The following is a 26,869-nucleotide window of genomic DNA, read 5'->3' as shown; positions in this document are numbered from 1 at the left end:
AGCCCAACAATGGTAGATATTCAAATACACATAGAAATTCAGATTTGGGAAGCTTACTCGAAGGTACTATAAGCAATATACACCCACTTCAAATCTAATATTAGAATCTTCAAGTTGAGAAATCATAAATTTGGAATTTTGAAAAAAGACTAAGAAAATCTGTAAAATTTTAATTTCAGCAAAAAACACAAAAGTGCAAAATTCGAGCAAGCATGAGATTTTGACAGAAAAGTGATGAGGTTACATGAAAAATATCGGCGTCAACTGAATTTCATAGTCTATTAAAATAAAAAGCTCTGGGATTTTGCACTATGTATTCCACTAGATCTGAGAAAACAAATCAAAAGGCAAAAAAGAATAGGTAGGCTATGTAAAATGTTTCGCCCGAATAGGTAGTTGTTGTAACAAACTTTCATATGGGTAATTACGGATAATTATTTTGTAAAAATAGCACGGGCTAGCCAGTTTTCGGACTGGTAATTAAAAAGTAGCCAGCGTTTGCAAAGTCATTGAAAAATAGCCAGCGTTTGCAAAGTCATTCAAAAATAGCCATTATTTTGCTGCAACACGGAAAGTTCCAGCATAATATACTGGAGATTGGTACACCTGTATATGAACTTCCAGCATATTATGCTGGAAATCCAGGACACAGAAAGTTACAGCATAATATACCGGAGATTGGAGCACGTGTGTATGAACATCCTAACATATTATGCCAGACCAGTATATTATGCTGGAACTCCATTATACTATGCTGGAAGTTCACATGTAAAACATTCGAACTCTAATATATTATGCTGGAATATTTTTCATATTTTGAATAGTGTTTTTCGTTCAAATTTATCTTTACATAAAAATTAACTTAATTTTAATTACTTTTGAAATTACGGCTATTTTTCAATTATAAATCTGCCTATTTTTTGAACTTCACCCAATTATTTTGGGTTGTGTTGGTATTTAGTATAGATTTCCCGATTTATAAGTCGGATTAGAACCTTCGACTTTACTGATGATACGTGCATTTTTCAATTGCAATCTATATATATAACGGAAACGACATTTCTCCATCAAACTTTCTTTACTTTCTGCGGCAACAATATGATCGAACTAACTCTGAAACTGAAAGCTTAGGATCTTTGATCTATCAAAAAATTAGTTCAACTTTTTCTCCATAGCATTGCATCGGATTGGTACATAGGATATTTTTGACAATTCATATAAGCGTTTGAATGAACAATGGATCCCCAGGAAGGAGGATCGGAGAGAGATAAGGCAAAATCTACGACTTCTTCTACTCCTCTCGCCGCTGTCTCTACCTACTGGAGAGGTACATTTTTCCGATGCAATTATCCCCTAATCTCCTTTTATTTATGATGCATATCATCGGCTCTAGGTTTTGCTGTTGATTATCGTCAAATTAATTTCACTTTGGATTAGTTCACTTCGCACTTGTCTTATGAAATTAATTTAACACTAGTCAAGAGAAAGTTCGCGTTTCTTCTCTTAAAATCAGTAGTTCACTTGATATACTACTCGGATTTTTAGCTACTGTTCCACTCAAGTTCACTTGCTATTTGCTGTAAAATGTCGGAACAGAGAGATGGAGTGAGAGAAGCGAAAAAACCTAAGTTTCCTAGGCAGCTTTGGATTGCTAATGATGAAGTGAATTTTTATAATACTCGGGATTTTTGGCTGCTTTTCACTCAAGCTCCTTTGCAATTCGCAGTAGAATGTTGGAACAGAGAGATAGAAAGAGAGAGGGAAAAAACTCAGGTGCTTAGTTAGATTTTGGATTGCTGGTGATGAAATGAATTCATTGAAGCAAAATGTTCACTTTGCTTTTGTATGTTTCATTCTGATTTCCATGATGTAGTTCTTTACATATTTGTGCCTCTAGTGCAGTACTTTATTTTTCAAATGATTGCTTTGTGTGTAATCATTTGAGTAACATGGTTAGTGAGGATTTATATAGCCGACTCCAATTTTTTTTGGGGCTGAGGCTTAGTTTTTGATGTATTGTTATGTGTAATGATATTCATTGCATACTATTCTTAATTTGGTCTAAGAGAAGATAAAGTTGAAGATACATTTTAAGCATATTGGTTTTCGTTTTCAACAAAAAAAAAACAAATTTTACAGACTTTGATTTAGAGAAAGAAAGGAGTATACTGGATGAACAAGGTCTTAGAATTGCTGAAAATCAAGATATCAGTCAGAAGAACCGCCGGAAACTTGCGGAGAGCACTCGAGGTACTAAACATGCATTTCCATTGAGTTGATACTGCACTACCATTATAAATCGTTATAATTACTTTGTACTTCTTTTGTTTGTGTAAAACATGTTCGTGCACCTCTTGGCAGACTTTAAAAAGGCTTCAAAAGAAGACAAGTTGAGCTTATTTAACTCTTTGCTCAAGGGTTATCAAGAAGAGGTTGACAATCTTACAAAGAGAGCAAAATATGGGGAAAATGCTTTTCTTAACATTTATCAGAAACTTTATGAGGCACCAGATCCCTACCCGATTATTGCTTCTAGTGCTGTAAGTACGATGCTGGCTTTATAATCACTTATCCCTTGCTTGCGCAAATGAAAAACTTCATGCTCATGAAAGAACTCCTAGAGTTTGTTGATCAATCTTTGAAACAATATATTGTTAGAGCTTGTACTGGTGCTCGCTGCTGGCCACTAAAAATGGCTAGATTGAGCTAAAATTATTTAAGTTATTGTCACATGGCATTTTGCAGTGAGTGGATTAGTGGTCCGTGATTTTGGATTCTCAAGATACTAAATTGTAGGCTGGTTATATGTTTCCATTTTAGATTAGCAACTAAACTGTAGCTGCTAAGTATGTGTAGGAAGAGGATTTGCGACTATCTTATTGCGCAAACCTTTTCAGTGGCATAACAATCATGTCGAGTGGGGCTTGGGATGCTGAAGTATTTCTGGTGGTTAACATTTTTTTTTTTTTTGATAAGTTAATGTATTTCATAGAAAGCATCAAGAAGATGCAGAATTCAGAATTTACAAAGCAAAGGAATAGAGAAAAAAGAAGAAGACAGTGTTAGCTCTATTACAAAAGGCCTAATCTCAAGTCAAGGAGATAACAAAGTCCAAAAAAGATTCAGGGGAGTTGACAGGGGAGAGATTACTCCAACTACAAAGACTTGTTAAACATCTAGCCTTAAGAACGTAATTTGGGGTAGTAATGCCTTCAAAGCATCTAGTGTGTCTTTCTGTCCAGATACACCAGAAAATGCAAGCAGGGATCATCTTCCAAACTTTCCTGATGGATTTCCCAACCTTCCATGAGCTCCAGCTAACAAGGGCATCTTTAACACTCTCAGGCATAACCCATTTAAGACCAAAAGCTGAGATGAACATGTTCCATACATCTGCAACAGCTGTACAATGTAAAAAAAGATGTCTATTGGTCTCTAAGGCATGTTGACACATGTAGCATCTGTTGACTGTGTGGATGCTTCTTCTGCTAAGATTGTCTTGAGTGAGCGATGCTTCACAGAGGGCTATCCAACTAAAGCAAATCACCTTTGGAGGTAGTTTAGTTTTCCAAATTAATTTCCTTGGCCAATCGATTAAAAATTCATTTTGAGTACATTGCATGTAGTAGTGTGCATTCACAAAGTACTTACCATCGGCTTTATTCCCCCAAATGAGTTTGTCCGATGCCCGATCATCAATTAAGACTGTCCCTAGTCTTTCCAGTAGGTTGAGAAGATCTTGCAGCTCCCAAGCTTGTATGTTCCTCCTGAACAAAGGATTCCGGGAATAATCAACTCTGTTTTGTGAAATGGTTGACTGTTTACTTGAGGATATTGAATAGAGGTTCGGAAAATCAGCTTGCAATGTTGAGTCCCCCAGCCATTTATCTTCCCAGAACCTTATTTTTGCTCCATTGCCTACCTTAAACTTGCATTGGTGATAAAACTCCTCCCCTAGCTTGCTGATATACTTCCAAGGTCCTACTCCATATGGTGATCTAGCAACCTTGGTACTCCAGTGATTTTTATTGCCATGTTTTGCAGTTACCACCTCCTTCCAAAGTGCGTGATCCTCTTGTGAATATCTCCACAACCATTTCATAAGCATGCTCTTATTATGGACCGGGAGATCTCTAATTCCCAGGCCACCTTGTGACTTTGGTAGTGTTACTTTTTTCCAATTAACCAAGTGTAATTTATGAGTTTTGCTTCTTCCTTCCCGAAGAAAATTCCTCCTGTATTTGTCTATCTGCTTCAGCACCTTTCCGGGGATGGGAAATAAAGACATAAGATAGGTGGGAAGGCTATCCAATACACTGTTGATGAGTGTGAGTCTCCCTCCCATGGAAAGGTATTGCATTTGCCAGTTAGCTAGTCTTCTTTCAATTTTTTCAGTGACTCCACTCCATATATCATATGATTTGAACTTTGCTTCCAGCGGAAGCCCCAGATACGTAGTTGGCAGTGTGCCAGTACTACAGCATAGAATGTCAGCCAGGCCCTCTAGATTAAAAACATCACTGACAGGATAAATGACACTCTTTATCATATTAATGTGTAAACCTGAAAGAGCTTCAAAAATAAGCAAGGTCATATTTAAATGCAGCACTTGAGATTCTTCAGCCCCACAAAAAATTAGGGTGTCATCTGCATATAGCAGATGTGAGACAGTCACTCTATTCCCAGACCTGCTACCAACTTCAAACCCTTTGAACCATTGTAGATTCCTGGCTTTGTTTAGCATGTTACAGAGACCTTCCATGGCAATGATGAAGAGAAAAGGTGAGAGAGGATCCCCCTGTCTAAGACCCTTTTGAGGAGAGAAGAAGCCGACTGGGCTTGAATTAACCAAGACAGAGTACTTCACGGTGGTAGTGCAGAACTTAATCCATTTAATCCATTTGTTTCCAAAACCCATTTTCCTCAGCATCATAAAGAGAAAATTCCAGTTTAGCTGGTCAAAAGCTTTCTCTATATCCAGTTTGCATAAGAGACCCGCTTCCCCTGATTTAAGTTTCCAATCCAGAATCTCATTAGCAACTAGAGATGCATCTGTAATCTGCCTTCCTTTAATGAAAGCATTTTGTTGCCCAGAAATAAATGTCCAAATGACTTTCTTCAGTCTTTCAGCAAGCAACTTTGCAACGATTTTATACACACTTCCTATTAGACTTATTGGTCTAAAATCTCTGAGTTCCATAGCCCCTTTCTTTTTTGGAATTAGAGCTATGAAAGATGCATTGCAATATCTCACCATCTGGCCATTTTGATTGAAGTGATTCACGGTGCCAATGATGTCTGATTTGATGATCTCCCATGTACTTTGGAAGAAAGCCATTGTAAATCCATCTGGGCCAGGGGCCTTATCTGGAGCACATGCTTTGATGGCCGCTAGAATTTCCTCTTCTGTGAAATCTTTTTCCAGCTCAATTCTTTCATCTTCTGTGATATTTGTTAGACCCTCAAAATTAGCTGTAGGCCTCCAAGGTTCATTCTCAAAATAGAGTGTTTGATAGAATCCCACAATTTCCTCCCTGATCTGATCCTTCTCTTCGATCAAGTCATTACCAATCTTGAGTTTGTCAATGTTGTTTTTTCTTCTGTTGGAGTTAGCTATCTTCTGAAAGTATTTGGTGTTCTTGTCCCCTTCTTTAAGCCAGAGGCACATGGATTTCTGTCTCCATGAAATCTCTTCTGCCTGAGCTAATTTTTGGATGTCAGACTTTAGTGTTACGATTCTGGAAAGTTCTGCTGCTGTGAGTGTCCTGATTTATGCAGCCTGTTCTAATGCTAAAAGATCATTCAAAGCATTGGTTCTTTGTACTTCCACCTTACCAAAAACTTCTCTATTCCAGGTAGAGATGTCTTTCTTGAGCAACTTTAATTTTTGAGTCAGAACGAAGTCAGGATTGCCACTGACTGCATAGCTTTGCCACCACCCCCTTACTCTGTCAAGAAATCCCTCGGTCTGTAACCACATGTTCTCAAATTTGAAGTATGAGGGGTTAACCTCCCAGTCTCCACTTTCCAGCATTATAGGCTTATGATCTGAAATAACATTAGGAAGCACCATCTGAGTTAGCTTCCTGAAGGTGTCACTCCAGTCATTTGCTACGAGGAACCTGTCAATTCTGGAAGCCTGATGTATGTTCTCACCCCTGGTCCAAGTATAAGTAGCACCATGAAGTGGCAAATCAATAAGGCAAAGATCTTCAATTGTATCAGAGAAGTTTTTCATTGCCTTTGATCTTCTATTGCAATTGAGCCTTTCATGCTCGTATCTGCATACATTAAAATCACCCCCAATCACCCAATGATTATTCTATAGCCCTCGGATTGCTGCAAGTTCATCCCAAAATACCTTTCTTTCAGGATTTGTGTGTGGGCCATAGACCCCTGTAAAACACCACCTGAAGTTTTCATGGGCACTTTCTAACATACTGGAGATTGTATAGGATCCCTGATGAATGTCTATGCAATTCCAGTTTCTTTTATCCCATAAAATTACCACCCCGCCCCTGTTGTCAATAGCTTGTAGCTCTGCCCATCTAGATCCCATCAAATGTTGTGAAAGACAATCTGACCATTCATTGATTTTGGTCTCCTGAATACATACAATATCAGCTCTTCAACTTTGAATTAAAGACTTCAAAGCTAATTTGCTCGGACACGCCAATTTGAGCGCCGTACCCGTGTCGACACGACACTGACACGGGTAAGGGTGTGGGATCTGTGTCGGATTCGGTCAGACAATATCGGGTGCGTTGACCAAACAGAGAAGGTGTTAGTTTATAGATATGTATAGTGTAGTCTTGTCCCACATTGGAAGAGGAGTAATATCTCCTTGTAGTGTATAACTATAAATAGGGACCTCTTGTATTGTATTTATCATCTAATATCAATAATATATTTTCTCCCGTGCTTTCTCACATGGTATCAAAGCAATAGTGAGAAAAGATCGTTGTGCGTCATTCCAGCGTTAACCGGGAAGAAAGAACTTAGTTATCGTGTAAATTTTCCGGTGACCTAAGGCTTGTCTAAGTGAAAGTCATTTTCTGTCGGTGTTGTGCTAAAACCTATACCACCACGAGGTAGATCACCCTCCGACTATCAATCCCTGAAATTTTATCCGGCAGAAAAGCCGCCACGCTCCTCCACGCGCCGGCAACAACTTTTTTGGCGAGAGTTCCGGCCACTTTCCAGCCATTTTTTCGCGAAGCTTCTTCAGGACAGTGTGCTCTTCTCAAAATTCCGAGCCTACCCATCTAATTCAAATCAAATTCCGGCCACTTTTATATTTTCCGGCGTGAACAGTGACCTTTCTGGCCATTTTTTGAAAATATTTCTTCAGGACAGCTTGCTCGCAAAGGAATTCCGAGTCAAGATGTCTGCTTTACATACGAGTGACACTTGGGAGCTTGTTCCTCTTCCTGCAGGTAAGTCTACTGTTGGTTGTTGTTGGGTTTATGCAGTCAAAGTCGGCCCGGATGGCCAGGTTGATCGGCTTAAGGCTCGTCTTGTTGCAAAAGGATATACTCAGATTTTTGGGCTTGATTATAGTAATACTTTCTCTCCCGTGGCTAAAGTAGCATCTGTTCGTCTCTTTTTGTCCATGGCTGTTGTACGTCATTGGCCTCTTTATCAGTTAGACATTAAAAATGCTTTTCTCCACGGTGATCTTGAGGAAGAAGTTTATATGGAGCAACCACCTGGTTTTGTTGCTCAAGGGGAGTTTAATGGTTGTGTGTGCAGATTGCACAGGTCACTATATGGTTTGAAACAGTCCCCTCGAGCTTGGTTTGGTAAGTTCAGCACAATTATTCAGGAGTTCGGCATGACTCGTAGTGAGGCTGATCACTCTGTGTTTTATCGGCATTCTGCTCCTAATCTGTGTATTTATCTAGTGGTTTATGTTGATGATATTGTTATTACTGGTAATGATCAGGATGGTATTACTAATCTGAAGCAACATCTCTTTCAGCACTTCCAGACCAAGGATCTGGGCAGATTGAAGTATTTTCTATGTATTGAGGTCGCTCAGTCTAGCTCGGGTATTGTTAATGACCGTGTGCAAACCTTTTTGTCTCGGGCCCATCACTATCTAACTTTTTATATTTGATTTACTCTTATTTATTTGTCTCGGGCCCACCACTATCTAACTTTTAATATTTGATTTACTCTTATTTATACATTTCAATTGACCATAAAAGGACAAGTTTTTCTTTATCCCAAAAAACTATACGTGGAGCTTGCTTTGAAATCTTTAAGCTTTTGATTCTTTTGACTATGTAAAATAAGAGAACAGTAGCAAAAACACGAATAAAGAAGAAATTCACATTTAACAAGTTATAGGTAAGTACTCCACATAATTTAGAGATATATTTATTTTTATTTTTGAATTATTTTTAGCCGGATCCCCACACCCGTGTCGGTTCTAGGATCCGTATCCCCGAATCTTAAAATTTTCATCTTAAAGGATCCGACCTCTAGATCTGGCACCCGTGTCGGACACTCGTACCTGTGTCAGAGCAACTTAGCTTCAAAGTTCCCCTCTTTTCCCTTTCATTGAGCCCCCGTACATTCCAACTCAGAATTCATAATTTCATTCTGAATGGAGTTTGTGAATCCTGCCTCTTTCAATACTAGTGCTCCCTCTTTCTAAACTTTGTCCACCCTCATAATTAACCAAAAGTTTTAGCTTCTGTAGTTCTGCCTCTTTCTTTGACTTTTTCTTCTTTGTTGGTTTCCCTGATAATTTTTTCTGTTGTATTTGCAGTTGCCGTCTTTCCTCCATACGCAGAATTATGTCCAAAAACTCATGTTCGAATCCAGCCATGTTGACCCCGAAAGCTTTGCTAGCCTTCACCATCACCATTTTGGTCCATCTTGAAGTCTCGACCACAGAAGGGTTTTGTATAATTTGAGGAGTTGGCCCTTCCTCATGCCATGGGAGAGATAGAAAATCAGAAGGAGAAGAGAAGTCGTGCTGGAACCACGCTTCTTAGTAGTTTTCTCAACACTGCATCAGGGTCGGCTTCGTCATCTGCGTCAGAGATAGTAGAGAGAAGAGAGTTAGCTGGTGGAGGGACTCTAATATTTCTATTAGAGTTTATATCGCCATCTGCCGGTTCGGATATGTGCTCCTCTGATAATACACGGAACTAATTGGAGCAATGAGTAGTGTTAAATAGGCCCACCCTTTTCCAATAAGACTTGGTATTTTTCTTTTGGGCTTTATGCTTTGGGCCGACCATATAGTAGCTTTGATCCACATTGTGGCCCAGTTGATTAAAACCTAAGTTGGCTTTAACCGATGGATTAGAAGAAGCCACCTGCTCTCCCACGTGCCTACTCTCTGAAGCAGTAGGATTCACTTTTTGTTGGCTCGATGTACCAACCCCATCAGTCGACGGGGTCTTCTTTTCCGATAAGCCCAATGAGCTTTCGCCGGCATCACTTTTTCCGATTGGACTGAGCTTTACTAATTTATTTGGCAGAATAGTGATTTCATATTTCCAGTCACCAACCTCAATATTTACTTTCTCAGGTTGTTGGCCTACAGGATTCTTCACACAATTTCTAGCCCAGAGAAGGTGTGTTTTATATTTGATGTCCAGGTCTGTATCGACAAACCCACCGTAGAGATCTCCTATGGTGCGGAAAGTACTCAAGCACCATGCATGAAGAGGAATACTGAAGGCTTTAACCCAGTGTGGCTGATCATTCGTTAAGGTTGAACCAGTCGCCGGTGACCACCATTCCAAAGTTAAATGGCGACCGTTCCAGAACCAATCACCCGCTAGGATTCTCATTGCCTCCTGTCTTGAGGGGAACTCAAAGAGAAAGAGATTATGGTCCATGGGTGTAATTGTGAGTCCAGCCGTTACTTTCCATCTAGAGGTGAACCATTTGTGAATAGTCTCCGATTTTGGGCTAAGATTAAGAGCGTCATTGAATCTTCCAACTAGACTTCTGGAAAGTGGATGATTGTCATCTGTCCAAGATGAAGTTGGTGCAGAGTCTGGCCATTTCTGTATATCTGCAGCTTCTGAGTAGGTTTTTGTTTGAGGTACTGGGGCAGTCACAGTACACACTCGATTCCCCAAATGTCTGAAGATCCTTTCTGCAATCTCCTCCCAACCAGCTCCATATTTTGGTTCAGGGATAATAATGGCGGACTTCCGAGCACCCAGCCAAGTTTCCACTCCCAGGAATCGTCCATGAATGTTGTAGTTTTGATACACCCTGTAAAGATACATTTGTTGTTTCTTCCCCCATCTTCTGTATAAATCCCCTGACCCCTTTGATGCTTGATACAGTACTGAGCAAATCCATCGGAGGTTGCTCTCGTCCACCTTTATTGTGCTTGTAAAACGTCTGCTTCTTCTGTGATGGAGAACCATCTGACTCGGTCATCATTAATAGCCGCTACTTCAAAAGATTTAACACCTGTAATAAGGATTAACTTATCACCCATGTCAAAGAGAAGTTATCTAAAAAGGTTGAGGGCACGGTTCCCACCTGAGGAGGAATTCCATAAAATAATTATTAGGTGCATAACCCTGGTGGTTAACAGTTTTAAATGCTGGAATTGACACTATCTAGAAAAATGTTTTAGAAACAGTATTTAATGGCTTGAATGATGGCTACACAATTCAATTAAATAAATCTTCAGGGTGCTGTGCACAAAGCATGTAGGGATGCTTCAGCTAGAGCTCTGGAACTGTTGTTTTAACTCTAAAGTACATATGAGACTGCAGTTTATTTACTTTTAAGTTTTCTCTGATTGTTCTTTGTTAGACCTGCTGTTACTAGGGTCTATAACCGCAGAAAGAAGGGTGAAAATAAGGCTTAAATGTAATTTATTTATTTATTTATTATTATGTATTGTATTTGTAGTACTTACCTAGCAGTTAACTTGCAGTTCAGGCATTTATTTTGTGTTATATTATAGTAGGAAGAGGGGAAGACAGGCAGTTTATTCTGCAGTATTTTCTCTGGCAGATTTGGAGGTTAAGGTTCCTCAAAATACCTTGGTTGTTAGGTGTATTAATGTTCTAATTGCTGTTTGTTTCTCTGTAGAACTTATTCTATTTGTTGGTGGCAATAAAGAATAGTTGAAGTGTTGTTCTGTATGCAAATTCACTGATTACAGTTAGGAGAAATTCTGGTTTCCTAACATTCTTACTTTATGCAGGAAAAGGATTCAAGGATATCAGAATTAGAATCTGAGAATCGAAAAATGAAGGTTGAGCTTGAAGAATTTCGCATGGAGGCAACTCACTTGAAAAATCAACAAGCAACAATAAGAAGACTTGAAGAGCGTTGCCGTCAGTTAGAACAACAGGCCAGTATCTATATATACATATGTGCCACACATGCGTATGTTTGCTACTTGCATATTGACAGTAATTTTGTTGATTATTACTGCAGTCGCCCAGTTCACTACTTCGCTGTGCAATCCCTACCATGTGAATGGTTGCTTATATTTATTCTCTACTTTGTAAAAGTTCCACACAAGTAGGGATCACACGATTTGAACTATGCTGAGTGGATCAGTGGAACCACTGTTAGCTTCTACTTAAAATTCACTCAGAGAGAAAAAAAAAAGGGCAGCCCGGTGCACTAGCTCCCGCTATGCGCGGGGTTCGAGGAAGAGCCGGACCACAAGGGTCTATCGTACGCAGCCTTACCCTGTATTTTTGCAAGAGACTGTTTCCACGGCTCGAACCCGTGACTTTCTGGTCACATGGCAGCAACTTTACCAGTTACACCAAGGCTCCCCTTCACTCAGAAAGAGAGGAAAAAAAAAAAAAAAGAGGAAGCCCAAGCTTTGTGGCTTTGCTAGCTTTCACTTTTCAAACCCACAAATCTTCTCAAGTAGCTCCACGTTTCGCTAGGATTCAACTCTAGAAAGGCTTATCCCCACACAAAAATAAATAAATAAATAAATAAAACCTAGAGAAAGGCCTTTTATTCTGTTTCAAAATTTGACCTGCTGATAGTACCAAATATCCATCATTGGCATCTGAAACTAGTCAGAGTCCCAAATTTGGTGTGTCTAATGGAGAAATTCAGTTGCTTTCTAATAATGGTCACAAGAGTAGTGATGATGGTGCTGCAGCACTTGGGAAATTGAATACAGTTAGACGAGAAGCCCAGGAGTCTTTCTTGAAGATGGTTTACTGGGGCTTGTGGCAAGTGGCCTTGAAGGGGGAGATGAAGTGGTTTTGCAAGCAAGTTAGAGTGTAACAGAGAGACAGGTTTTGGCAAAGTTAATGTGTGAGAGACTGGAGGTAACGAGAGACATGCAGCTGAGACATAAATGGAGTCTGCTAGGTTTCGTGAATTGATTGGAGAAACTAGTCAGTTCATTCCACCATATAAATATCTAATAATGAAACATAGAGGCAGCTCAATAAGCTCATTAACCATCGAGTTTAACTTGAGCTAAGGGGACAAAAATAAGCTGGCTAAGCCTGAGTAAGAGTTAGTGTGGCTTCTCAGCACCCTTTGAGAGTGGTATTCAAGGTAAAGCTAAGAATATGATTTCTGCTTAATTTTCATGCACATTACTTACCTGTTTTTAATATTGTAATAATTCACATTACTTTTCCTCTTCCTTTTCCTTTCTTGTATTTTTGGGTCTTTTTCCCATAGGGTGGGGAGTGTGGTTTGAGTTAGAATTTTGCACTTTCCGATGTTGGACTTTCTCTATAGTGCTGGCTTATAAAGAAAAGCACATCTTAGTACCATCTGATGTTGTGAATCTGAGTACATAGCGGCCAGCTTCATTTGGCTTGATCCTTAATATGTCCTTTTTGTGGTTCAGATGGAGGAGAAAGTCAAGGAAGTTGTGGAAATTAAGCAACGCAGTTTGGCAGAAGAGAACCAGAAAACTCTTGAGGTTTTAAAAGAAAGGTGTTACATTTAGCTTCACATCTATCTTTGAATAAGTATTTGGTGTCATATCTTTCCTTCTGGAATAGGAATATCATGATTTGCAGTCTTCTATTTGATGCAGGGAACAACTATTGCAGGATCAATTACGGCAAGCACAAGAAAGTGTTTCGACTATGCAAAAGTTGCATGAACTTGCACAGAGCCAGTTGTTTGAAGTCCATGCACAATCAGGTGTTATATTCATCTAGCCATAAATCTGTTTATTTCTTTGATTTGTATTATGCTAATCTGAAAGTGTGCAGCTCTTTTTTCTTGTCAAAGTTCGCTTTCAGGATTTGGATTTTCTGCTCTTTTTTTTTCTTTTCGTTTTATTGGCTAAATATATGCCTTAATAAATAGTTGGACTAACTCATTTGTACTCAAATAGAGGGAGAGAGGGCAGCAAAGCAATCAGAAGTCAGCTTGTTAATGGATGAAGTTGAACGGGCTCAGACTCGCCTTCTTAGTCTTGAAAGAGAAAAGGTAATAGGATCTAACTATCTTTGGTTTCAGCTTTTCTTCTTTTTGTGGTACATTGCTTCACTTTAAATTCCATATCAAGCATTTTAGCTGTGGACACTTTTCCACTCTGTTTCGACGGAGACTCAGTCAGCTCAACCATAAGATCTTACGGCAGAATCGCAGTGAATGCTTTCTTTTTGGATTGATTAATAATATTATGCCTTGGCTTATTCAGGGATTGTTGCGCTCACAGTTACAGACGGCAAATGAAGATAATGATCACAAGAACAGGTTAAGTTCATTGTCTTAACAAATTTGTTTTATCTCCTTCAGCCATATATGTATGTGACTGCAAATATATATCTTGCGAAAACCATCTCCCGACAAGCTTTGACATCCAGTTGATCAATCTGTGGCTGGTGAACGATGTTCTTAGCTTGTTACACTGGTTCTGAGAAAGTTTATTACTCTTGAAAATTAAAATTGTCAAAAGCTCTGTTTTACATATCTGACTAGAGCAATGCAGTTTAACAAGAGGAAGACGAAGTGTGAGAGTTTGTATGGCATACTCTAGAGCAAACTAGGTTAGTCAAGAATAGTGTATAAAAGTGTAATTACAGCAATCAAGTCACACTTAAACCTTTTAATATATTAACGTGTGAACTATGATCTATGACAAACATTTATATAGTACATCTTGTTTCTCTATAGTTCTTTTTTCTTCCAAAACATGTCTATCATTGGTAGACAGGTTAAAGTAACTGGTCGAATGTCTTCACCGCTTCACTTTCAGCGATAATTTGGACGCAAATAGTGCTCTTGAGACTTCTCTGATTGCCAAGGAGAAGTTCATTTCTGAGCTAAATACAGAACTTCATAATTTGGAGAACACCTTATCAAATGAGCGAGAACAGCACATGAATGAGATAAAGAAGTTGAATGCGCTGCTTAATGAAAAGGTATGTTCCTTTGGTGCTAGTGTAATAGTTGTCAACTAAAAATGTACTGAGGATATAGAAAAATTCCAACTCTTCTTTGACCATAGTGTTACCTTCCTCACTGGTTTGCTTTTCTTTGACCATAGTGTTACCTTCCTCACTGGTTTGCTTGTATGTATCAGTACAAAATGCTCCAACTGACTTCCTAATGTATCGGAACATGTTCATAGGTTTATACCAATTTTTGTGGGACCAATTTGAATAATGTTCCTACTTTCCACATTGGGGAATAGGATAGACGTTCATTATGTTTGTGAGAAAGTACGGGAGAAAATATGTTATTGATATTGGATGATAAATACAATACAAGAGGTCCCTATTTATAGCTATACACTACAAGGAGATATTACTCCTCTTCCAATGTGGGACAAGACTACACTATACATATCTGTAAACTAACACTCCCCCTCAAGCCGGTGCATACACATCATATGTACCGAGCTTGTTACACATGTAGCTAATACGAGAGACTTAAGTGAAAATATCTGCTAGTTGATCATTCGACTTTACAAACATTGTAACAATATCTCCTGAAAGTATTTTTTCTCTGACAAAGTGACAGTCGATCTCAATATGTTTAGTCCTCTCATGGAACACCGGATTTGACGCAATATGAAGAGCAACTTGGTTATCGCACACTAGTTCCATCTTGCTGATTTCTCCGAACTTTAACTCCTTGAGTAACTGCTTGACCCAAACTAACTTACACGTCGCCATAGCCATGGCCTGATATTCGGCTTCGGCGCTAGATCGAGCAACTACATTCTGTTTCTTGCTTTTCCACGAGACCAAGTTACCTCCTACTAGAACACAATAACCAGACGTAGAACGTCTATCAAAAGGTGATCCTGCCCTATCAACATCTGTGTACCCAATAATCTGCTCGTGGCCTTGATCCTCGAATAGTAATCCTTTGCCTGGAGCTGACTTTATATACCGAAGAATGCGAACAACTGCATCCCAGTGACTATCACAGGGAGAATCCATAAACTGACTTACAACACTCACCAGAAAAAAAATATCAGGTTTAGTCACTGTGAGGTAATTCAATTTGCCAACCAACCTCCTATATCTCGTAGGGTCTCTAAGCGGCTCCCCCTGTCCAGGCAGAAGCTTAGCATTCGGATCCATAGGAGAGTCAATAGGTCTGCAACCCATCATTCCAGTCTCCTCAAGAATGTCTAAAGCATACTTCCGCTGTGAAATAACAATACCTCAGCTAGACTGAGCGACCTCAATACCTAGAAAATACTTCAATCTGCCCAGATCCTTAGTATGGAAGTGTTGAAAGAGATGTTGCTTCAGATTAGTAATACCATCCTGGTCATTGCTAGTAATAATAATATCATCAACATAAACCACTAGATAAATACACAAATTAGGAGCAGAATGCCGATAAAACACAGAGTGATCAGCCTCACTATGAGTCATGCCGTACTCCTGAATAATTATGCTGAACTTACCAAACCAAGCTCGAGGGGACTGTTTCAAACCATATAGTGACCTGCACAATCTGCACACAACCATTAAACTCCCCCTGAGCAAGAAAACCAGGTGGTTGCTCCATATAAACTTCTTCCTCAAGATCACCGTGGAGAAAAACATTCTTAATGTCTAACTGATAAAGAGGCCAATGACATACAACAGTCATGGACAAAAAGAGACGAATAGATGCTACTTTAGCCACGGGAGAGAAAGTATCACTATAATCAAGCCCAAAAATCTGAGTATATCCTTTTGCAACAAGACGAGCGTTAAGCCGATCAACCTGGCCATCCGGGCCGACTTTGACTGCGTAAACCCAACGGCAACCAACAATAGACTTACATGTAGGAAGAGGAACAAGCTCCCAAGTGCCACTCACATGTAAAGCAGACATCTCGTCAAGCATAGCATGTCGCCATCCTGGATGAGATAATGCCTCACCTGTAGACTTAGGGATAGAAACAGTGGACAAAGAAGATATAAAAGCATAATGAGGTGACGACAGGCGATGATAACTTAAACCGACATAGTGGGGATTAGGATTAAGTATGGATCGTACACCTTTACGGAGTGCAATTAGTTGACTAAGAGGATACAAGTCCGCAGTAGGTGCAGAATCTGATGCGGGGCGTGAATCACCTGGGCCTGATGCTGGATGTGGACGACGATGATAAGTCAAGTGTGGTGGAGCTGCAGAAGGTTGAACTGGATTATGTGGAGGAACTGGAGCTCTAGGTGGTGGAGCTACAACTGGAGCTGTAGGTGGTGGAACTGGAGCTATAGGTGGTGGAGTTAGAGTGATTGAATCTCCAAAAGATGAAACTGGTAGTACCTCAGAAATATATAAGTGATGACCTGAACCTGTGAAGTATGATTGGGTTTCAAAGAAGGTAACATCAGCGGACATAAGGTACCGCTGAAGGTCAGGAGAGTAGCATCGATACCCCTTTTGTGTTCTTGAAAAACCCAGAAATACGCACATAAGAGCACGGGGAGCTACCTTATCTGTTCCTGGAGTAAGGTTATGGACAAAACAAGTGCTTCCAGAGATACGAGGTGGAAGAGAGAACAAAGTTAAGTGGGGAAACATGACAGAGAATGGAACTTGGTTCTGGATAGCTGAAGATGGCATGCGATTAATAAGATAGCAAAATGTAAGAATTGCATCCCCCCAAAAACGCAACGGAGCATGAGATTGTATGAGTAGGGTACGAGCAGTTTCAATAAGATGTCTATTCTTTCTTTCAGCTACCCCATTTTGTTGAGATGTGTACGGACAAGATGTTTGATGAATAATCCCATGAGATTTCATAAATTGCTTAAATGGGGAAGACAAATACTCTCAGGCATTATCACTACGAAATGTGCGAATAGATACCCCAAATTGATTTTGAATTTCAGCGTGGAAGGTCTGGAAAATAGAAAACAGCTCAGATCGATTTTTTATCAAAAATATCCAAGTGCACCTGGAATAATCATCAATGACACTGACAAAGTAGCGGAATCCCAAGGTGGAACTGACCCGACTAGGACCCCAAACATCTTAATGGACTAAAGTAAAAGGTGACTGCTCGATTATCAAGATGCCGAGAGAAATGGGAGCGAGTATGCTTACCGAGCTGACATGACTCACACTCTAGAGCTGACAAGTGAGATAAACCAGATACCATTTTCTGAAGTTTTGACAAACTGGGATGTCCCAACCGTTTATGTAATAAATCTGGTAAATCAGTAACAGGACAAGTTGTAGAAGGAAGACAAGATGTGAGTCCATGTGATTTAGCAAGGATAAGGTAATAAAGTCCGTTTGATTCACGCCCGGTACCAATGATCCGCCCCGTACTGCGTTCTTGTATAAAAACATGGTCATCAAGAAATAAAATAGCGCATTTAAGTGATTTGGCTAAGCAACTAACAACTATGAGATTAAAAGGACTATTGGGAACATAAAGGACTGAATCTAAAGGTAAGGAAGGAAGTGGACTTGCTTGACCTATTGCAGTTGCCTTGGTTTGAGACCCATTGGCCATTGTGACTTTTGGAAGAGATTGAAAATACGGAATAGTAGTGAAAAAAGATTTGTTACCAGAAATATGATCTGATGCACCTGAATCAATGACCCAAGACTCAGAGGATGAAGATTGAGAGAAACAAGTCACGCTATTACCTGTTTGAACAACAAAAGCTATCTCAGAAGATGTCTGCTTACATGCTTTGTACTGAAGGAACTCAATATAATCTGCTAAAGAAATCATCCGACTATTCAAAGTATCGGTTCCCATGTCGCTACGAGAAGTCTGCTTACATGTTTTGTACTGAATGAACTCAATATAATCTACTAAAGAAACCATCCGACTATTCAAAGTATCGGTTCCCATGTCGCTACAATTTGTGGTAGTAGGGTTAACTTGAAATAGTAGAAATAAGTAACTCCTGTGAGAAAACTGAAGAAATAGCTTGAAAAACACTGTTTTACAGCAGGAAAGCAGAACACTGTTCTGCGCTGGAAACATTGTAGCTCGCCGGAATCTACTGTAGCTGACGGAAGGATAAGGTAATAAGGTAATCTACTGTTCAACTGGAACTTTTTCAAAATCTGTCCGGAACAGTGCTCATGCGCCGGCGCGTGGGTCAGATCTCGCCGGAATTTTTTTTTCTTTCCCAGGCGCGTGAGGGCGCGTGGACGTGTGTTTTCCAGTGGGGTTATTTGGGGTTTGGTCGCCGGAGCCTGAGGAGTCTTGTGGTAATGTTGGTTTTTGCACAACACCAACAGAAAGTGATTTGCTTACGGACAACCTTCTAAGTCGCCGGAAAATTGCACGGCGAAGAGGTCTTTCTTCCCGGAAGTCGCTGGAATGATGCACAGCGACGGGTTTCTCACTAATGCTCTGATACCATGTGAGAAAGCACGGGAGAAAATATGTTATTGATATTGGATGATAAATACAATACAAGAGGTTCCTACTTATAGCTATACACTACAAGGAGATATTACTCCTCTTCCAATGTAGGACAAGACTACACTATACATATCTGTAAACTAACAATGTCAATATTTGTATATTGTGTAAAACTTTTTTCCTTTATGTTTTATCCCCTCTGGTCTATTTTTATGTTAATAATTTAGGTGCTCTGAGATATACTTCACATTTCTTGCATAAAGTACTAGTACCAGTCCTAGGTATTTATGCCTCTCAAATTGAATCAGCTCCTCTAAGAGCACTTATGCTGAGTTTCACTCAGAAGGCTCAGGGGTTCAACTTTGATAAGTTGCTGCAACTATTCTATTATATATATTATAATAGGCATCAAGTTGTGTTGTTGGTCAATCTCTCTTTTAAGGCCTTTTTTTCTCATTTCCCCCAATTAATTCATGCTTTTGAATGTACCCTAGGAAGTTGCTCTTGAGGAACTGAAGAAGGAACTTCAAGCAAGGCCAACAACAAAGTTGATTGATGATTTGAGGAAGAAAGTTAAAATCTTACAGGTTATTCTTACTCAATATGCTTCAGTTACTCGATTTTGTGTAGGTTTTACAAGTCCTTTTAATTTTTGGTTTTCGTTGAACTTCTGACTTCTCAAGATAGCCTAAGAAATCTCTAAACTCGTTTCTCAACATGTTAAGATATTGACTGCTTTTCTCTTTTCTTCATTTTCCTTTTTCTTCACTGTGTTACATGACTACATGCCTACATCAATTTGCTCCACTATATCCAGCTTCATTTGCTTCTATTCATCTTCGAGTTTGGAACTGGGTCTCTCCATGATTCACTACCTAGCTCAAGAATGTCATTGCTACATTCTCCACTGTAATCCTTTTGTTGCTTTGAGTAGGCAGTGGGTTACAATACAATTGAGGCTGAAGACTGGGAAGTTGCTACCAGTGGAGAAGAAATGAGCAAACTTGAGTCCTTACTTCTTGATAAGAATCGGAAAATGGAGCATGAGCTGACACAGTTAAAGGTAACTTGAGTAGTGATTATGCCCCAATTATATGTTTGATTGTGACGAATAATTATGGGAAAAATCTGAATGTATTTAAATGGTAATGCTCTCAGAGATAAATTATGTTTATTTGATTATCATATAGAACTTTATATCTGAGGAGTCAATTTATTTTTAAAAAAGAACCTTTATATCTGAGTTCAGTATTGATACACTTGAACTACTTCGTGATGATCAATCATGAATCATGTTGTTTTAACTTCTTTCTATGGTTTCAGTTCCAACTTTCTGAAAGGACGTCTTCATTGGAATCTTCTGAAGCCAAGATTGTAGAATTAACTGCAAAGCTTAATGAACAACAACGATTAGTACAGAAGTTAGAGGATGATATTCTAAAGGTTTGTGCAGTTTTCTCCCCTCCCATTCTCCCAAACCCAGGTTTGTTGGATGTAAATATTGCATTATATATTGTGGTAGACATAATAGTGTTACTTTTTGTCACGACCCAATTTCACCTATAAGTCGTGATGGCGCCCAACACTACAGCTAGGCAAGCCAACTAATAAGTCAAACGTACATTGGTTAAACTTTTATTCCAAGAAAATAATAAAATACCAATTTCTACCAATGTGTGTGTGCCAAGACCCCCAGTGTCACAAGTGCATGAGCATCTAGTAGATTATACAAAACTCCAAATACTGTCTGAAATGAAATAGACAGAATATAAATATCAGAAGAGACACTAGTAGCTGCAGAACGGCTCAGAAAGGCAGCTCACCACTATGCCTCGGGATGACGTGGGTATGTAATGATAGGTCCTCCACCAGTACTTGTCTCAGATCTGTACAAAAAGTGCAGCAAGTGTAGTATGAGTACGTAAACAACGTGTACCCAGTAAGTATCAAGCCTAATCTCGAAGTGGTAGAGACGAGATGGCCGACTTTGACACTCACTATGGGTCAATAATAATTGAAATAAAATTAGGATATTCAAATCAGCATGATTTACAGAATTTACAAATAATTTATTTAATCAGCGGAAATAATCAAATTTTTTCAAATGTAACAATTCTCAATATATTAATTAAATTCCTTCAATTCAAATAAATTCCAATTTATCAATTAAATTTCATTTACAGGAGTAACAATTAATTCCTAAACAAGCAAGAATAATAATTCATTAAATTCCAAGGATTTTTCAATTTATTACTTAGCTTCACAAGCTGAAATAAATTATTAAAGTATCGTGTAATTATTATTATTAAGCACGATTTCTGCCGAGGACGTACGACCCGATCCAGAGTGTCGTGTACACTGCCGAGGGACGTGCGGCGCGATCCATAGATGCATATATCCTGCCGAGGCGTTCGGCCCGCTCCACAAGAAAGGAGGACATTTTCTTATGTGCCTCCGGAAGGAGAGTATATTCATTATAAGATGAATTTGGGAGGAGAATAATTTCTTTTAACAATTAATTGATTTAAACAGACAATCAAGCCTATGAGATTTCCATCCTTTGATATCTTTATCTAACAATTCACAATATATTCATATAGATATCAATTAATATAAATAAATCAAAGAATACAATTTACGCAAGTAAGGCATGCTTTGAGTCCTAAACTACCCGGACTTTAGCATTAATAGTAGCTACGCACGGACTCTCGTCACCTCGTGCGTACGTAGCCCCCCCACAATTAGCAACAATTATTTAATTTTAATCACCTATGAGGTAATTTCCCCCTCACAAGATTAGACAAGAGACTTACCTCGTCTTACTCCAATTTAATCCACTATAGGGCCTTTTCCACGATTATCCAACTCCGTCTGGCTCGAATCTGGCCAAAATAATTCGATACAATCACTAAATATTATAGGAATCAATTCTATAAGAAAATATTACATTTTTAAGAAAAGATCCCGAAATTAATTAAAAATTCGCCCGCGGGGCCCACATCTCGGAATCCGGCGAAAGTTATGAAATCCGACAACTCATTCAATTACGAGTCCAACCATACCAGTTTCACTCAAATCCGACTCCGAATCGATACCGAAATCTCAAAATTTCGTTTCTATGAGATTTCTAAACTTTTCCAAATTTCAAATCTCAAAACACTAATTAAATTGTGAAAACAATGATATACTTGTATATGTAGACCAAATCCGAGTTAGAATCACTTACCCCAATGTTTTTCCCTTGAAAATCTGCCAAAAGTCGTCTCTGCTCAAGCTCAAGTTCGTCAAAAATGGCAAATGGGACGAATGCCCTCTTTTTATAAAACTACCCAGCAGCCTTCGGAACTGGTCCTTGAACTGGGCCTCGATCGCGGCATGGAACATGTGCCTTCGATCAGGGCATCGAGCTTGGGTCTCGATCCTAGCCCTCGAGCCATACCTTCGATCATGCCCTCGAGCCTTGCCTTCGATCGTGGCTTCGATCACAGGCTCGAGCCTGGACCTCAGTCATGGCCTCGATGAGGGTATCGAGGTTGGGCCTTCGATCATAGCCTCAATCATGGCATCGAGTTTGAGCCTTCGATTGTGACCCTCGATCTTGGGTCTCGATCATGGCCCTCGAGCTGGACCTTCGATCATGGCCCTCGAGTTGGACCTTCGATCTTGGCTTCGATACACTAGCTCGAGCCTGTACCTCGTCAACCCTGGGCTCGATCACAGCCCAGAATGTCCAACAGAAGAGGAAAAATTGCAGCAGCTTTTTAACTCAAATTTTTGATCTGTTAACCATCCGAAACTCACCCGAGGCCCTCGGGACCTCAACCAAATATACCAACAAGTCCTAAAACATCATACGAACTTAGTCGAACCTCTAAATCACATCAAATAACGCTAAAACCATGAATCATACCCCAATTCAAGCTTAATGAAACTAAGAGTTTTCAACTTCTACATTCAATGTCGGAACCTATCAAATCAACTCCGATTGACCTCAAATTTTACACACAAGTCATAAATTACATAACGGAGCTATGAAATATTTCGGAATTGGATTCCGACTCCAGTATCAAAAAGTCAACTTATCGGTCAAACTTCCAAACTTAAATTCTCGTTTTTAGCCATTTCATCCCTAATTTAACTACGGACTTCCAAATAAAATTCCGAACATGCTCCTAAGTCCAAAATCACCATACGGAGCTGTTGGAATCATCAAAATTCTATTCCGGGGTCGTTTTCGCAAAAAGTTGACCGAAGTCAAACTTAGCACTTTAAGGCCAACTTAAGGAACCAAGTGTTCCGGTTTCACCTCAAACACTTCCAAATCCCGAACCAACCATCCCCACAAGTCATAAATCATTACAAGCACCTACGGGAAGTTTTATTTTTAGGGAACGGGGTTCTAAAAGTTAAAAATAACCGGTTGGGTCATTACACTTTTGCATGCTGGTGATTAAACACGACGTGCCAGAAACAGGATTTATTTAGATTTAAACTTGCCCAAGTGATAGTTGCTTGCTTTTCTATTAGTTTGTAAACAATTGAGTGTAGTTTAGTAAATTATATTTTTCAGAGAACTCTATTGTTGCTATTGCAGGGATATAGTTCTAAAGACAGAAAAAGCACTCTAATTGATGATTGGGATTTATCAGAGTCTGGAGGAAAAGAGGCGTCTGAGGTGAATATTGGTCTTTGCTTGCTTCCTTATTTTTTCGTCTCCGCCCTAGAAAGAAAGGTTATATATGGACTATTTGAACTAAGCCTTGCTCCTGCATCTTGTCAACACTCTCTGCAAGTGGCTTCTACCTTCCTTTTTCTAAAGGTTCAGTTCTTTCATATAGTTGAGCAGGTGATCTTCTCCCTTTTACCCTTCAGCCTAAAGGTTTCAATAAAGGCCATGTCATAGCATACTCCAGCAGACCAGTACTTGGATCTTTCAGAAAATGCTATAAAATTAAAATTACCAGTTTGTCCTTTAATATTTTCAGTTTAATCTTATTGTCTGACCGCAATCACATTATCTGTCGAACTCAAGGAGTGCGATTCATGTAATAGTGGTTGAGAAATCTGCCTTAAATGGATCCCCTGAAGTGATCTTTCAAGTGGATGGTAAGGGATTGAGAAGTGCACAACAGAATACATCAACAGTATCATTTGAACAGATTTATTACTGTTTAAGAAGATGACAAACTCTTAAAAAACAAAAACACAACTTGGTTAAGATTGAACTTAATGTCAGTAGTTCAAGACATCCCTTCAATCCAAAAAATAGGTGGATGCGTATTCTTTCTGGTACCTGAGAAAGCAGGATAGTATAACTCCAGCCTAGTTCTGCGTATCACATCTGTTACTAATTTAACAGCTGACCTATCTCCCAACATTTTGCATGTTTGATTTCTCATTCCACCATGACCCACAAAACAAGCCACCCCATGCCAACTTTCTGAAGAAATGGAATATGATATTGATCAATATGGATTCAGATAAAAGTTTTAAATTCTGAACTCCTACCATCACATCTCCTATTCCTCTAAGAGACTCCTTTGGGGAACTAGTCACCGAACAACGAAACCTGCTTTTTTAGGACTGATGCATATGGTGGTTACCCCCAAAGGATTGCATAACCTCCAGTAGTAGTCTTGCAGTAACCTTGGAGATCCACCTCTGTTAGGCAGAGGAACAAGCGATGATAAACCAATCTAAAACAAAATGAAATAAGAATCCAGTTGATGAAAATGAATGACATCTGTTAATGATCAACAAAAACTAATGAAATCCGTTAAAGAGTGGAGAAAAGAATATTTGATGGGTATCATAGATAACCATCATACAAAGGATAATTTCCTCGAGTTATCTATTGACGTGTAAGATTAGGTTTCCAAAGGGTCGATGCTTCTGATTCATGCATTTGAAGTTCTAAAACGCTATAATATTTATGAGTATGAGCTCTCTAAAAGTTGACATATATTTACTTATCAACAACATATATTTTCTTATCAAAAAAAATAAAATATTGACATATATTGAATAGAATGCAGAACAGAGGCATGTTTCATCAGACCAAGATCAAAACTCTATGCTTAAGGTGATTTGCAACCAAAGAGACCGCTTCCGGGTTCGCTTGCAGGAAACTGAGGAGGTTTCACTCTTTTTCCCTTTCTTATTGAAATGATTTCTACTTCTATCTTTCCACCCACCTTCCAAAAACCTCAGATTATTTTATCTTTTATGATTACAAGAGTCATTAGTTTGTAATTCTTGATCTTGCTAGGAAATTAGACGGCTGAACGAGAAGATAGGGGCGTTGACCTCAGAACTCGAAAAAACAAAAGCAGATAATGTCAAACTTTACGGAAAGATCCGTTATGTTCAGGATTATAATTCTGAGAGAGTGATCTCAAGAGGATCAAAGAAGGTGACCTACCTGGATTTATTGTTGATTTCACAGTCTGCTTCAATTTCTTTTTCTCTGAAATGCTGCCTTCTCATTCTCAGTATGCAGAAGACCTAGAAAGTGGTTTCAGCTCAGATGTGGAATCCAAATACAAGAAGATGTATGAGGATGATATTAATCCATTTGCAGCATTCTCAAAGAAGGTTCCCAACTTTTCTTTCACATCTTAATTGAATTCCAAGTCTTTTTTCCAGAGGGCACGGTTAGGCTGGTGTTAGTAAAACTTAGTTGCTCCACTTGCCTCCATCTGCCAAGTCCATTCATTTGAGGCCTCTGAATTAGCTTTCAGAATCATTTAAATTGATGAGAGCAGCTTCCTTTGCGTGTTATTTTTAATGTCCCATCACAAAAATTGCACAAACATTTAAAGTTCCAACTTCTAAACTGTTTCTATATGTTCTCATCTGTCTGTCTTTTCCCAACATTTGCATTGTCTAGTCAGTGCAATAGCTTCCCTTTAATTTTCTGTATTTCCCTTGTTTCCATTTCTCTATCTGTTCATGCTCATACCCATTTTACTCATGCTATTGGAGATTGTTGGTCCGCATCTTATCAAATCTTTTTGCCTATAATAGGAAAGAGACCAAAGATACAAGGAACTGGGTTTGAGAGACAAGATTACTCTCAGCAGTGGACGTTTTCTTCTTGGTAACAAGTAAGCTTCCACTATCCTGTTTCCCCTTTAGTTAGCTTATGGAAAAAGTTAGATGTCATTGTTGATTGTTGTCACTGGTTTTATCCCGGATGGTATTAATAGTAGATTTGAGTCTCATATATTTTATTTCATTTAAAAGGTAAATGTATAAAATAGTGTTGTTCTTAGATTCAGCAGGAATAAAATGTACAATAATTTTATATGACTACTACTTTCATTATACGCCATTTTCCCCTCTTCGTGGGTTTTAAAGCAGTGGGGAAAGAGGAAATATTTTAAGACCATATTCACAGTTGAAATGTGATTGTATTAAAATCAGCATTTGAATGCCATGTAATGAAGTGAAGCAAAATTTCATGTTGCAGATATGCCCGTACCTTTGCATTCTTTTACACCATTGGGTTGCACATTTTAGTGTTCACCTGCCTATACAGGATGTCAGCTTTGAGTAACCTCAGGTAAAACCTCATCATGGACACCCCCACTCTCTTTATTATAAAAAAGAAGTATCATTGTTCTTTCTGTGGTGTAATTCAGGATCAATAAGGTGGTTTTTTATTAGATTGAGTTAATTTTTTTGCAGCCATGGATCTGAAGAATCTTTTGTTGGAGACAAGACTATTAATCTTCCTCATGCCCTATAGGTCCCCTTCAATATGTCAAAAATTCCGAGTCTTTTAAGTCCTTGCAATCGCGTGGGAAACATAGGAGCTCTGTATAACATGTATAGGTTAAAAATGACACATGAATTGTATAATTCAAGTTTGATTGTGCATTAAGAAACTATCAAATCCTGGTCCAGTGGATTTCTTCTTGCTCTCTAGTGTTGTTTCTTTCCACGCGATACTCTCGTGCATTAAAAGAAAAAAGCTCATAAGTTTGGTCACAATTATGAATATAAAGTGGATATCGAGTGGTAGTAGAAGTTATTTCGACTTAATTATCAAAAAAAAAAAAGAAGTTATTTCAACTCATA

General features: G+C 38.9%; 1 protein-coding gene across 1 annotated transcript; it reads left to right on the top strand.

Moving 5' to 3' along the window:
• Positions 1–1,007: 1,007 nt before the first annotated feature.
• Positions 1,008–26,691, top strand: LOC107786687 (protein CASP). The gene is made up of 19 exons (XM_075251386.1): positions 1,008–1,327; positions 2,140–2,250; positions 2,362–2,540; positions 11,198–11,347; positions 12,833–12,921; positions 13,025–13,134; positions 13,331–13,425; positions 13,640–13,695; positions 14,198–14,363; positions 19,282–19,374; positions 19,722–19,850; positions 20,111–20,230; positions 23,382–23,462; positions 24,816–24,923; positions 25,056–25,199; positions 25,280–25,381; positions 25,814–25,893; positions 26,259–26,351; positions 26,477–26,691. The coding sequence occupies exons 1-19, from the start codon at positions 1,237–1,239 to the stop codon at positions 26,535–26,537; spliced, it is 2,058 nt and encodes a 685-aa protein (XP_075107487.1). The 5' UTR covers positions 1,008–1,236; the 3' UTR covers positions 26,538–26,691.
• The last annotated feature ends 178 nt before the right edge of the window (positions 26,692–26,869 follow it).

Source organism: Nicotiana tabacum, chromosome 4 (genome assembly GCF_000715075.1).
Source record: "Nicotiana tabacum cultivar K326 chromosome 4, ASM71507v2, whole genome shotgun sequence".
Lineage (NCBI taxonomy): Eukaryota > Viridiplantae > Streptophyta > Magnoliopsida > Solanales > Solanaceae > Nicotiana > Nicotiana tabacum.
This window is presented reverse-complemented; position numbering and strand designations above follow the sequence as displayed.

What these genes read in the sequence shown, in the direction of transcription:
- LOC107786687 (XM_075251386.1), top strand. Translation starts at nt 1,237, where the DNA reads ATGGATCCCCAGGAAGGAGGATCGGAGAGAGATAAGGCAAAATCTACG. An exon ending in CGATTATTGCTTCTAGTGCT is followed by an intron (nt 2,541 to 11,197) that starts GTAAGTACGATG and finishes TACTTTATGCAG; the next exon opens with GAAAAGGATTCAAGGATATC. An exon ending in CGTTTTCTTCTTGGTAACAA is followed by an intron (nt 25,894 to 26,258) that starts GTAAGCTTCCAC and finishes TTCATGTTGCAG; the next exon opens with ATATGCCCGTACCTTTGCAT.